The following is a 12,214-nucleotide window of genomic DNA, read 5'->3' as shown; positions in this document are numbered from 1 at the left end:
ACGGACTGTCATAACATCAACGACGAAAAACATTACTGCAGGCTTCTGGCTGTTTACCATTACAAATATGAAACATGTCACATAAGCAGGCGATTGTTAAATAGTTTGAAAATAAAACTTGAGGACTAGCCAACATAAAAATAGGTTGGAAATATTTCACTTAGCCAACACGCAGGATCGCTACATTCCCCACAACAGACAGTGGACCAGAACATACTGAGTCTGCATATGCCCCCTCATAGTTGTAGTGCTGCTGTGATATGGGAACTCACGATCGCAGTTTGCATACCACTTTGTCCTTCTCCATAGTTTTGCCTTCTGCCCAAAATCCGAAGTGCTTCCATATCGAACTCCTCATGTGATTAGGGGTTATCGCTCGTCTCTCATGTCGCGCAGGTTGATCGCTGTTGCCCTCCATTTTTTGGCAAAAAACTAAGCCGCAGCAGCCGATTGACACTATCAGGCTGTTTCCGGTGCGTAGTGGGAATTTACTTTTTAGCCCTCGCAATCCGTACTGCACTTTCGGAATTCTTTTCTTTTCTGCTTGTTTGTGAGTTACGTTATTAATAATAATAATAATAATAATGAAATAAAATATTTTTTATTTATTTAATTCGTTAAAAAATAAGTTATTTGGTAAAACTCGATTCCCTCTTTTCGTTTTCGAAACGTGTGTTGGTCGGTCCAATCGATTGTACAATTGATTCTCCCACGTAAAGTGACAGCCCTATTCCCCGCCTGTGTTTTGATTGCAGAATAATTGAGTGTTGCTGGAGTAATGAATATCCCAGAAAAGCTTAATGGGAGAAGGGGTTTACCATAATGACACGTAAAGCAGAAAGGAAAGGAAAGAGGGGGCAGGGAGGGGCAGGAGAGGAAATATCACAGAAATGACAATGCTGGACATCCAGCGGCAGTGTTTAATAAATAATACAATCAAGTACCTTGATTTTAAAAGGGTTTGGCTCATTTGATTTAACATAGATTTTTGGTTATAGCCATCTTATCTATATTTTAATTGAGTCTTAAAAAAGACGCACCTCTAGGAAGGGTCAAGGTCATTTAAGTCCAAGGCCCAAAAGGGTGACATGATCACAGTTGGGGGGGACTTTAATTCCACTAGACTCAGCAATAAGTGACCTTTAAGGGTTTAATTGAGAGAGGTGAAAGGCACATGTCAGGTGGGGGGGGGGGGGTTACCAAAGGCTAAGAAAAGTGAGCTAGAAAAAGCACAACTCCCCAGGGTAAATATCAGAGGTGCTGAGCAACACACACTGACCAAACACACAAGCACACACACATACACTGCACTGCCAAAAAAAGGTCACCAGTCTGTGGGGGCAGTGCTATGATCTGGGGTTGCTGCAGTTGGTCTGGTCTAGGTTCGTGCCCAAAGAATGAGGTCAGCTGACTACCTGAATATACTGAATGACCAGGTTATTCCATTAATGGATTTGTTCTTCCCTGATGGCACGGGCATGTTCCAAGATGACAATGCCAGGATCCATCGGGCTCAAATTGTGAAAGAGTGGTTCAGTTCAATTTTCACACATGGATTGGCCCCCACAGAGTCCAGACCTGAACCCGAGAATCTTTGGGATGTGCTGGGGAAGACTTTGCGCAGTGGTCCGATTCTCCCGTCATCAATACAAGATCTTGGCGGAAAATGAATGCAAGACAGAAATAAATGTTGTGACATTGCAGAAGCTTGTGGAAACGATGCCACAGCAAATGCGTGCTGTAATCAAAGATAAAGGCGGTCCAACGGATATTAGAGTGTGTGACCTTTTTTTTGGCCAGGCAGTGTATAAACACACTGCAGCTCATTGAGCACTTATCAGAACGTGGCAGTACAGGTGCTGCTTACTGGGGGGGCACACCAGAGGTTTATGATGTGTGTGCTCTTTTTACTGACTGATGTGTTGCTGTGTGCACCTGTTGGGGTTAAGAGTGGGGATCCAGAAGTAGCACTAGTCTGCCAGCGGCTGACTGCTCAGTCCCAAAGGTATCATAGGTTCATTAAAAAAACTAAAACAAATTCAAAACCACTCCATAATGATGACAAATATAAACATATATATGGATATCAATACATGACAATATAGCAAGGTTTCTGGTAACTCAATAAATTAAATAGGATTTTTCTTTTTAAATCAGTGAATTAAATAAGTGAAAAAATTAGATAAACAAAAACATTTTCTCGTTCAACAACTTCTGTGCAAAATATGAAAGTGCAGTCAATCATAAGTAAAAATTATAGTGAAATAATAAAAACATAAAAACTGATCTTTAGCCACAAAAAACTGCAATCTTCAAATGATATTCACTCAAATTATTTGTATAAATATTTAAGAATAGCTTATTATTATCAATTTAGACAACATCCTTGTGCATTTCATCACAATCTGATCCGGTTGAAAGATGATCAATTATCATATAGATGTATGGCCTGGCTCTCGTGCGTTTGCCCTCTCCAGTCTCTGCTGACGAAGCACAATGTTGTCAAGTGTGTCCTCTCAAAAACTTCTCATTAAAAGACTGCTTTAGCAAAGGAGATGTGTGACTTGAAGAGTCTTGAACGATTTTTCCAATTTGGCCAGAGATAAACTGGAAGAGTTTCAAACCCTCCCAGAGATTAGTGATCCTGTTGGCTGACTGAGCCTTACTGTGGGCGCTACACTATCTCTTTTTCACTCGTTTAATGTTCCCTAAACAAATGGAGGCTTCTGCCAAATAAATAAGAATACCTTGCTTCAGCTAGCGCTCACAGAGAAGGAGACATTGCTTCAGCACAAATCCAAATTCAATAACGATACGATCCAATATCGCAGTAAGAGTGTGTGGCGCTGCAGGGGACAAAGTGCCTTTTATTCCTATTATTGCGTTGTTTTTAAATACTTTTCTGAGGAATGACTATTATTTTATTGAAATCCGCAGTATCCGAGGGCAATGGTAATGACATGTTGGTACACAAGTCATGGGTAAGAGGCTGGGGGTTCATCAGTCTATCCTGAATCATTGTGTACACCATGGTTTCTTTTGATTTCCTGTCTATGAACAACTAGAGTCCCCAGCAGCAGTTTTCTCAGAGCTGCCGTTACCTGTTTACAACTCTCACACATGATTCATGGATTTAAGAGTCCCAGTTTTACAGCAGGGAGCCCTGCTGACAGGAAATGTTCCGGTCTGAACTGCCAACAACACAGTACTAACCTATCTGCCAGATTCCTCAGATTAGTTAAGGAAACGCATCATCAAGATAAATGGCAAACATCAGGACTTGAATGGCATATTAAATATTAAAGGCTGGATAATATGAAGGTAGATATGGTGCAAAAAGCGAGAGCTTGTAAAACCTGATGTGAGCACCTGTACAAGTACAATGTGAGAACTTGCAGAAAAAAAACGTTCTGTAGCTTGTAGGAAAAAAATGAACTTAGTGACGACATTTTCAAGCAGATTTTTTTTTTTTTCAATATATCCCGAGCTTGCACCACCTCGCTCTGATTGCTCCGCCCCTTCGCTCCAACCCCCCTCCCTTCCCCACATCTACAAGTGAAAATTACTTTAGCAACACATTCATCGCAGGAAGTGTAGCAAAAGTCGATTTATACTGCCACAGAGCAGATTCGTAAAGACTGATTTGAGTGGTTGTAATAACCAAGTTGCAGTTGTGATGGAAAATTGAAAGTGAAAATTTCACCACTAAGATTGTTTTTTTTTTTTCTGTGACTTCAAAATTTGTTCACAGATACGTGGATATTTTATAGAAATGTAAATGTATGCACACAAGCTCAGATTCTTTTTTGCAAGTTCTCACATTGTACTCTACAAGTGCTCACATCAGCTTTTACAATCTCTCGCATTTTGCACCATATCTACCATAGATAATCAGCTCCCTCAATATTGAGCTGTAATAACAGACTATAGGAAACAAAAATGCTAATCAGCTTATTGACTGAGCCTTTTGCGGGTAGAAAGGAGGTCTCCTGTAGTCTTAAATGTGCTTCTGGACCTGTACCTCTTTCTGTTGTCTCTCCAGCTCCTTCATGCGGATGTCTCTGGCCTCTGCCCGGGCGGCCCTCTTCGCTGCCAGTCTGGCCTCGGCCTGAGGGGCAGATAGAGAGAGAAATAGAAACAGAGAGGGAAGAAAATAGAAAAGTGAGACAGTTTTCAATTTAAATGGCAAACAAGTAGAAATGCTGAAAGTGCATGAGACCAGAAATCCAGTTCCTTGACAGAGTTCATAGAAAACATTTAGCGGGTAATGGCTGTTAAGTAAGGGCACCATACATTTCAGTTACTATCCGGAAGGAACATAGCATAGCATGGCATGTTCAAATCAGTACCAGGACAAGTTTATAGTCTAACAGAATATCAAGTGTCCTATAAACAGTGAACAGATGTAGTGGACTGTTTTTAGGAGTAACCTTTCTTGTGAGAATATTAGGACCCATGTAGACGTTCAGTTACAACAATGTGTAAATGTGCGCATGTATTTATATTTCTGTATTTAAAGGCATTCCCTGTGCTCCGCTCAGCACTCGTTCATGAGCCGGGCCTTTTCCTTAAAAGGACCTCTCTCAGAGCATGAACTGCGAGTGTGTGCTGCAGACTGTGTGTGTAAGCATTTCCTTCCTCAGCTTTGTGGTACACACTGTGTGGGTGCAGCCTGCTGGCCTCTAGGCGGGGTCTCTGTGATCCCTCCCACCGTCGCACTAATGCATTTCTCAAATGTCACTCGCCAGGACCACGTCACAGGAAAACACAAAGAAAAGAAAGAGTCCGTTTCAAAGGAAGGAATGTTCACAGGCACGAAAACACACCGTTAAACAACTGGAAAAAATGCACAGAGACATAAAAGAGAGAAGAAAAAGGTAACATTTCCTGCTCGAGAAACCAACGGAGATCAAATACACACCAAGAATCAATGTTTAACTAAACTCTTTGTATTTTTCACTTAATATAAAAAGGAACTGTTGGAGATTATAGTTCATTCTCTAGGGTAGATCTGGGTCATATGGAGAAAATTACAAGATTACAGAAACTAAACACCCCGATATCTATATTGCAAGGTTGAATATTGATGCTTTCAAATGTTTACACAATAACATGTTTGATGAATGTTATCAGTATGTTGATATAATGACTGGTTAAATAAAACAAGAGCTATTGCAGTGGTCAGTTTGGAAAATAACCGTGTATGCCATATTAGGATTCCCAAAAACTAAGATGATACTTCTCATAATACAATACCGATATAATATCCACACATTTCCCAGTGCATTCTTATACTAGAAGACTAGACCCTATTTTCATCAGGAACCCCTCTGCGCCAGTTCACTCTACCACTAACAGCTCCAGCCAACAAACCAGGACCACCCTCAGCAGCTTCCTGCCTTTACCAACACCAGCTGTGATGTTTCCAAGATGCTGTGACCCTGGAGGTCCCGCTGTGAGGAGAGAGCCTCTGCACGTCTCCAATACACACGAACAGCTCGTTTATTACCACAGGGCCTGTGTGTACTGTAGGTTACTGACCAATCATGTGACATCATCCCAATCCTGAGAACCAGGTGCATCTCATGGTAGGGTTACTTTAGTTATGGTGTGTGTGCCCCTCCCCACTGACTTGGGTTCCAAGTCAAATCCTGGAAACACAGCGGTACATAGTTTCCTTAAATTCTGCTGATTATATTTTATTACATTTTATTATCCTGTGTGAATCCGTACAGTCGTGTTTTTCGATAAGAATTATTAATTAATAAAAGGTACCTCTTATCTTATCTTGATACCATAGCTACCATAGCTTAGGGCTAACTGTGTCCAGTTGCCCAGGGGATGATAGAAAACGTATTTGGGACGAAAAAAGATCCTCCCCGGGCGTTCCAGGGACACGCTATGTGTTACCTGATAATGCCAAATACTCGTACTATAAATTGTATTTGCGTTTTTATGTTGTGCACTTTTATGCATTATTATTAAATGTAATCACTGTTTTTGAAAAGATCTAGGACATATAAATAAAGTGTATTTCATTCTTTGCTGTGCCGCAGCTACATGCTCCAGTGTTATTATCGCTCATGTAGAGTTAACATTTTACAAAAAACGCCAACATGCAGGGTTAAGTGTTCAGTGGTGGAGGAATGGAGGACAGGGCTCTAAACTAAAAGAGCAGCGGGCTGGCTGCAGCATCAGTACCGCTGCCTCTGTGCCAAGCATCTCCTCCTGGTGCATGTGTAGCAGGAGGGATGAGCGAGAGAATGTTGTCCTCAGTAAACACTTAACTTATTCATCCTTAAACTAATCCTTACTTTAAAAAGTCATACAAAGCTCTTGAAACAGTCCTGTGAGCGATGATGGGAGTTCTCCAGGAATAGCTCTTACTGATTGCTGCTCCCTGCAGCTCACTCAGACCCCTTACATGGCATTTCCTCTCAGTCAGTCAATGATTGCCCATTGTCCTTGGGACTCTTAACATTTGTACCCAGGCTTTCAGGCAAACACAAGGAGAGCTCTTTAAATCTGAAGATTTTGCTAAGCTAACGCACTGAGGGTCTCTCTACTAAAACACATCGCATCTTTTATGACCCTGGGAGTGACAAAGCGCAGTCAGTGCAGTCACATGACTCAGGATTTTGGCCTCCAGCAACAAATACAGCTTTTTGAAACCTCACATGGCCACTTTGCTCTGAGGACGATATTTTTCAGGGGTTTGCTTTCACTTATACAAGACTTTTTTTATCTTGCTTCGAATAAAAAGTAATAAAACATTTGACATTTCATCTTGGGGTGGAATCAATTGGCAAATATTTTTAATTTAGGTGGCTGATGGGGAGGTATTACAGTACCACATTCAAGGCCCACAATGCAGTGCAATAAGTGCAAGGAGACTTGACAGTTATTTTCCAAGTCTATCACTAATCTAGGAACTGTAACGTTTGTGACACAAAGCGATTAAATGCAGAAATAAATTATAATCGTTGCACTAATTATTATTATTATTATTATTATTATTGACTTTACTGGTTTGCAAAGCAATTGTAGGATATTGGTCGTAAGCACTTGTGCCACACTGCACCCCCGAGAACAGAAATCTATACTGGTGGAAAATAAAATGTGAAGCTAGGCTGCAAAGTGAGCATTTACTATGACTAGAACAAGGTTGTATTATAGAAAATTACCAACGCTATTCTTCCATCATGTAACGCTGTGTCAGCATTATTTACTTACCACCCGAGTTGACTTGATGGATAATACTCCGACCTGCTTTACTAAAGAAGTTAAAACAAACGCCAAGAAGTATACTCACTTCAATAAATAAAATTTGGCCGTAAAGTAAAATTTGTACTTCTGAAAAGTACCTTCTTGCAGTCAAAATTCACCACTATGTCAGTTCAAGTGACAAAAATCCTAACCATCCGATGCTCTACACATATTTACCTGAGTGCATATTGGAGCTACCTTTAGTCAGAAAGATGCGCCTAAATAGGCCAATATCACAGAGCCGGCCCTCCTCCTCCACAGCTATTTATACTGACCTACATGGTCTCAGGTTCTATAAAACGCTTCCCATTCAGCCCAGTTTCAGCAGGGTGCCGGCCCTCCAGAGAGCTGAGCCAGTTCATTGCAGAAATGGATGCTCACACAAGACAGAATACAACCTTTAAACTGTTTGAATGCTGACAAAATAAGAAAAACTGTCATAGCATAATGGACGGCTGACCTCAAACAAATTGTGTAAAGCGTGTTATGTAATATACTGTATGTTCTTCTTCCTCCTGATGCTCACTTGCAATTTTATCTAGCGAGAGCCATGAAGCCAGATGATAAGGTCACATTGTAAGATGGTCGTAAATGATTGCTCTTAAAATGTATTTTATTGATTTGAAGAAAAAAAAATACTTTAAACTTTCAGTCTTTATTAAAGTTACAAGGAATTGGTTAAAAAGTATAACTAAATGAACACTAATTGGAAGGACCTTTCAAATCAAAACAATAATATCTTTGACTCTAGAAGGCAAAAATAGTAATAATAATAATAATATGTTTATTTAGTAAAGCGCCTTTCACAGAAATACATTTTACAAAGTGCTTCACAAGAAAAAATTAAGTTAAAATAAGACAACAGAAACATGAATACAAAACACGTGCCAGAGTGTAACGTTAACGTAAAAGCAAAACAGAGACAAAGAGAGAAGAGTCCCAAAAGTAACAAACAAAAGAACATAACTCATCACACACTCCGGGAGACACAAAGGCCAATTTATGAAGATGGGGGGGTCTTCAGTTGTTTTTTAAAAGCTTCTCCAGTGACCGCAGACTGAATGTCTGTAGGGAGAACCGAGACCATGGGACGGCCAGCAGGCCCTGGCTGGAAGACCTAAGTGACCTACTGGCAGTATAGGGATGGAGAAGGTCACAAAATATGACTAATGACCCTCTGTTTAAATATTACAATTAATAAACATACGATAATTAATCATGTGTCCGTTAACACTAAAAAAATCCCAATAAATTAAAGAACAGCCCTGCACCTTTTTGAAAAAGTAAAAAAGAAACTCCGGTTGTACAGATTGTATGTGTAGCCTATACATTACTGTTGTTGTTTTTTTATTTGTAGATTGTTTATGTATTTAATGTATTTGATTTTGTTGTGTGTCCTGTAGCCATATAAGTTCTTAAAATGCAATGACTGGTCAAAATAAAAATAATTTCAAATCTTCTCATCTTCTGCAAATATAACCGTTCGTTGCACATTGTGACAGTGTGTGTGACATGCTTTAGCATGGCTTCTGTCTGAACCCTTTGTGTGTTCTGAAGGCACCCTGTCTTCACCCTCCGAACTAAATTCCAGCCTGGGTGACTGTCTGCAGTCTGCTGGATTCCCACGCCCTGAACCCGCCTTCAGCCGCCCAAATGTTGGGCTATTTTAATGAGCGTAAGCGCTGACGGGCAGGACAAAGAGAGCAAACAGAAATAACCCTGATTTCTGAGCAGAGTTTAAAAAGAGGAGGGACCCTTAGGTGGATTCACAAAGACTGTTGTTGAAGTTTATGATGACATACTGGAAAAAGGCTGCTTTCCTCTTAGCAAACCTTATAAAGCTAAAAAAGTTTCCTCAAAAGGGAGTGGCTGCTGAAACGCTGGGCACACACTACAGCCACAGACATGAGTCGGCCAGGGACGACTTGTTCTCACAAGGAGCCAAAATGAATAAACTAAGCTTTGTTTCCAAATGATTCAGCATCAACACCAACACTTAACTGAACCGAACAGTTTAGCAGCCACTGTGATGGGATTAAGCATACAAACAATGTAAGCTTGATTTTGGGGGCTGATACCAATGTCAATATTTCATGACAGGCCAAATCTGAAATAATTTTTTTCACTTCTCCTTCATTTGTATTCTACCTTTAATTATTGGAAATTTCAAACTATAAAGCCTAAACTAAATCTTTAATCATTGAATTGTTTCTTCCTTTCCAAAGTGATGACTGCACACCAAAAAGCACCAACCATTCATCCTTAAGAAGGCTTATTCAACTAAAACGCTAGGATTATTCTGTTTGTGTTGCATATAGTTTAGACTTTTTAAATCACAATATACAAGTTCAAAAGCACCTCACATTTCTTGAGATATAGGCCGACAGAATACTGATTGTTGAGATGGCAAAGTTTATAGCATGACCAACATCTATGCACATAAATACAGATTTGGCCTTGCCCTGCTTCTGCGTTAAAGCCCCTCTGACTGCTGCTTACTGAAGGAAGAAGTCCTGTCTGCCTGCCCTCACTCAGCCATGTAACTCAACCTCAGGCTGTTCCACAAACACAGAGCAGCTGTACAGCTCTGAGCTCTGCAAACACACCGCTCAGAAAAAGTGTGCGGGCTCAGGAATGAAACAAATTGTATGCTTCAGAGATCTCTAAAAATAGAAATCAAGGGATTAGCTGGGTTAAATCACTGACGAATGCGTTAAAAAAATCAAAGGTACAGTACAGTGACAGAGAAACAGCTTCCCTCATAGCTTAGCTTTTTGTCAAACATGGGAGTAGAAAACCTTTTTTTGGGGGGTAAAATTACATCTTATCAAAGCAGTGAATTATGTTACATAGAAAAATCCCTAAACTTTCTTCCAGAGAGGCAGTGTGGCATACTGTAATGAGCCCCATTTGAGATGATTTGGTAGATGTTTCTCACATGTTTATATGGCGGCACACTGTTGGGGCCTCTTTATTTTTCCTTGTCGAAGTAATGTGAGGTTTCGTGAAGCCCGGACATGGTGCTCCAGGCAGCAACAGTTTACGTTGCAAATTTCACTACAACTAAAGCATGATGGGAGTAAGCAATGCCTCACAAGAAGTTACACAATGTAGTTCTGTGACAGCCGGGGATAGCAGGAGAGCAGCGGCAGAAAAACATTTTCTGCAACATGTTTGTTTTCAAAAGATGATTTAGTTTGTCATGGGGTCACACACATTTAAACAAAAACTGTACTCCCCTGGGAGAAGACACTACGGGGGGTGGGGGTTACGTTTTACTCCCTGATAGGGTCAGTAAAAGATCCTGTGACTTCAGGGAGCCACTCATTTCATGTTTGTTTAACCACAGATTATGCCATGGCTTTCTAAATCTTAATCGAGAAGAACATTTACACCTCATATACAGTGGGGCAAAAAAGTATTTAGTCAGCCACCAATTGTGCAAGTTCTCCCATTTAAAAAGATGAGAGAGGCCTGTAATTTTCATCATAGGTATACCTCAACTATGAGAGACAGAATGAGGAAAACAAATCCAGGAAATCACATTGTAGGATTTTTAATGAATTTATTTTCAAATTATTGTGGAAAATAAGTATTTGGTCAATAACAAAAGTTCATCTCAATACTTTGTTATATACCCTTTGTTGGCAATGACAGAGGTCAAACGTTTTCTGTAAGTCTTCACAAGGTTTCCACACACTGTTGCTGGTATTTTGGCCCATTCCTCCATGCAGATCTCCTCTAAAGCAGTGATGTTTTGGGGCTGTCGCTGGGCAACACGGACTTTCAACTCCCTCCAAAGATTTTCTATGGGGTTGAGATCTGGAGACTGGCTAGGCCACTCCAGGACCTTGAAATGCTTCTTACGAAGCCACTCCTTCGTTGCCCTGGCGGTGTGTTTGGGATCATGGTCATGCTGAAAGACCCAGCCACGCTTCATCTTCAGTGCCCTTGCTGATGGAAGGAGGTTTTCACTCAAAATGTCACGATACATGGCCCCATTCATTCTTTCCTTTACACGGATCAGTCGTCCTGGTCCCTTTGCAGAAAAACAGCCCCAAAGCCTGATGTCTCCACCCCCATGCTTCACAGTAGGCATGGTGTTCTTTGGATGCAACTCTGCATTCTTTCTCCTCCAAACACGACGAGTTGAGTTTTTATCAAAAAGTTCTATTTTGGTTTCATCTGACCATATGACATTCTCCCAATCCTCTTCTGGATCATCCAAATGCCCTCTAGCAAACTTCAGACGGGCCTGGACATGTACTGACTTAAGCAGGGGGACACGTCTGGAACTGCAGGATTTAAGTCCCTGGCTGCGTAGTGTGTTACTGATGGTAGCCTCTGTTACTTTGGTCCCAGCTCTCTGCAGGTCATTCACTAGGTCCCCCCGTGTGGTCCTGGGATTTTTGCTCACCGTTCTTGTGATCATTTTGACCCCACGGGGTGAGATCTTGCGTGGAGCCCCAGATCGAGGGAGATTAGCAGTGGTCTTGTATGTCTTCCATTTTCTAATAATTGCTCCCACAGTTGATTTCTTCACACCAAGCTGCTTACCTATTGCAGATTCAGTTTTCCCAGCCTGGTGCAGGTCTACAATTTTGTCTCTGGTCTCCTTTGACAGCTCTTTGGTCTTGGCCATAGTGGAGTTTGGAGTACGACTGTTTGAGGTTGTGGACAGGTGTCTTTTATACTGAAAACGAGTTCAAAAAGGTGCCATTAATACAGGTAACGAGTGGAGGACAGAGGAGCCTCTTAAAGAAGAAGTTACAGGTCTGTGAGAGCCAGAAATCTTGCTTGTTTGTAGGTGACCAAATACTTATTTTACCGAGGAATTTACCAATTAATTCATTAAGAATCCTACAATGTGATTTCCTGGATTGTTTCCCCCATTCTGTCTCTCATAGTTGAAGTGTACCTATGATGAAAATTACAGGCCTCTCTCATC

General features: G+C 40.9%; 1 protein-coding gene across 19 annotated transcripts in view; it reads right to left on the bottom strand.

Moving 5' to 3' along the window:
• lrrfip1a (leucine rich repeat (in FLII) interacting protein 1a) overlaps positions 1-12,214 on the bottom strand; it is a 54,974-nt gene that overhangs the window by 31,320 nt on the left and 11,440 nt on the right. For all 19 annotated transcript variants that reach the window (XM_063888251.1, XM_063888253.1, XM_063888252.1 and 16 more), the window contains one exon: positions 4,022-4,108. In XM_063888251.1, the coding sequence (XP_063744321.1) occupies positions 4,022-4,108 (87 nt within the window). The remainder of the gene's footprint in view (positions 1-4,021; positions 4,109-12,214) is intronic.

This window comes from Eleginops maclovinus, chromosome 7 (genome assembly GCF_036324505.1).
Source record: "Eleginops maclovinus isolate JMC-PN-2008 ecotype Puerto Natales chromosome 7, JC_Emac_rtc_rv5, whole genome shotgun sequence".
NCBI classification, from domain to species: domain Eukaryota; kingdom Metazoa; phylum Chordata; class Actinopteri; order Perciformes; family Eleginopidae; genus Eleginops; species Eleginops maclovinus.
Note: the sequence above shows the minus strand (reverse complement) of the source record. Positions and strands in the feature narration are given on the sequence as shown.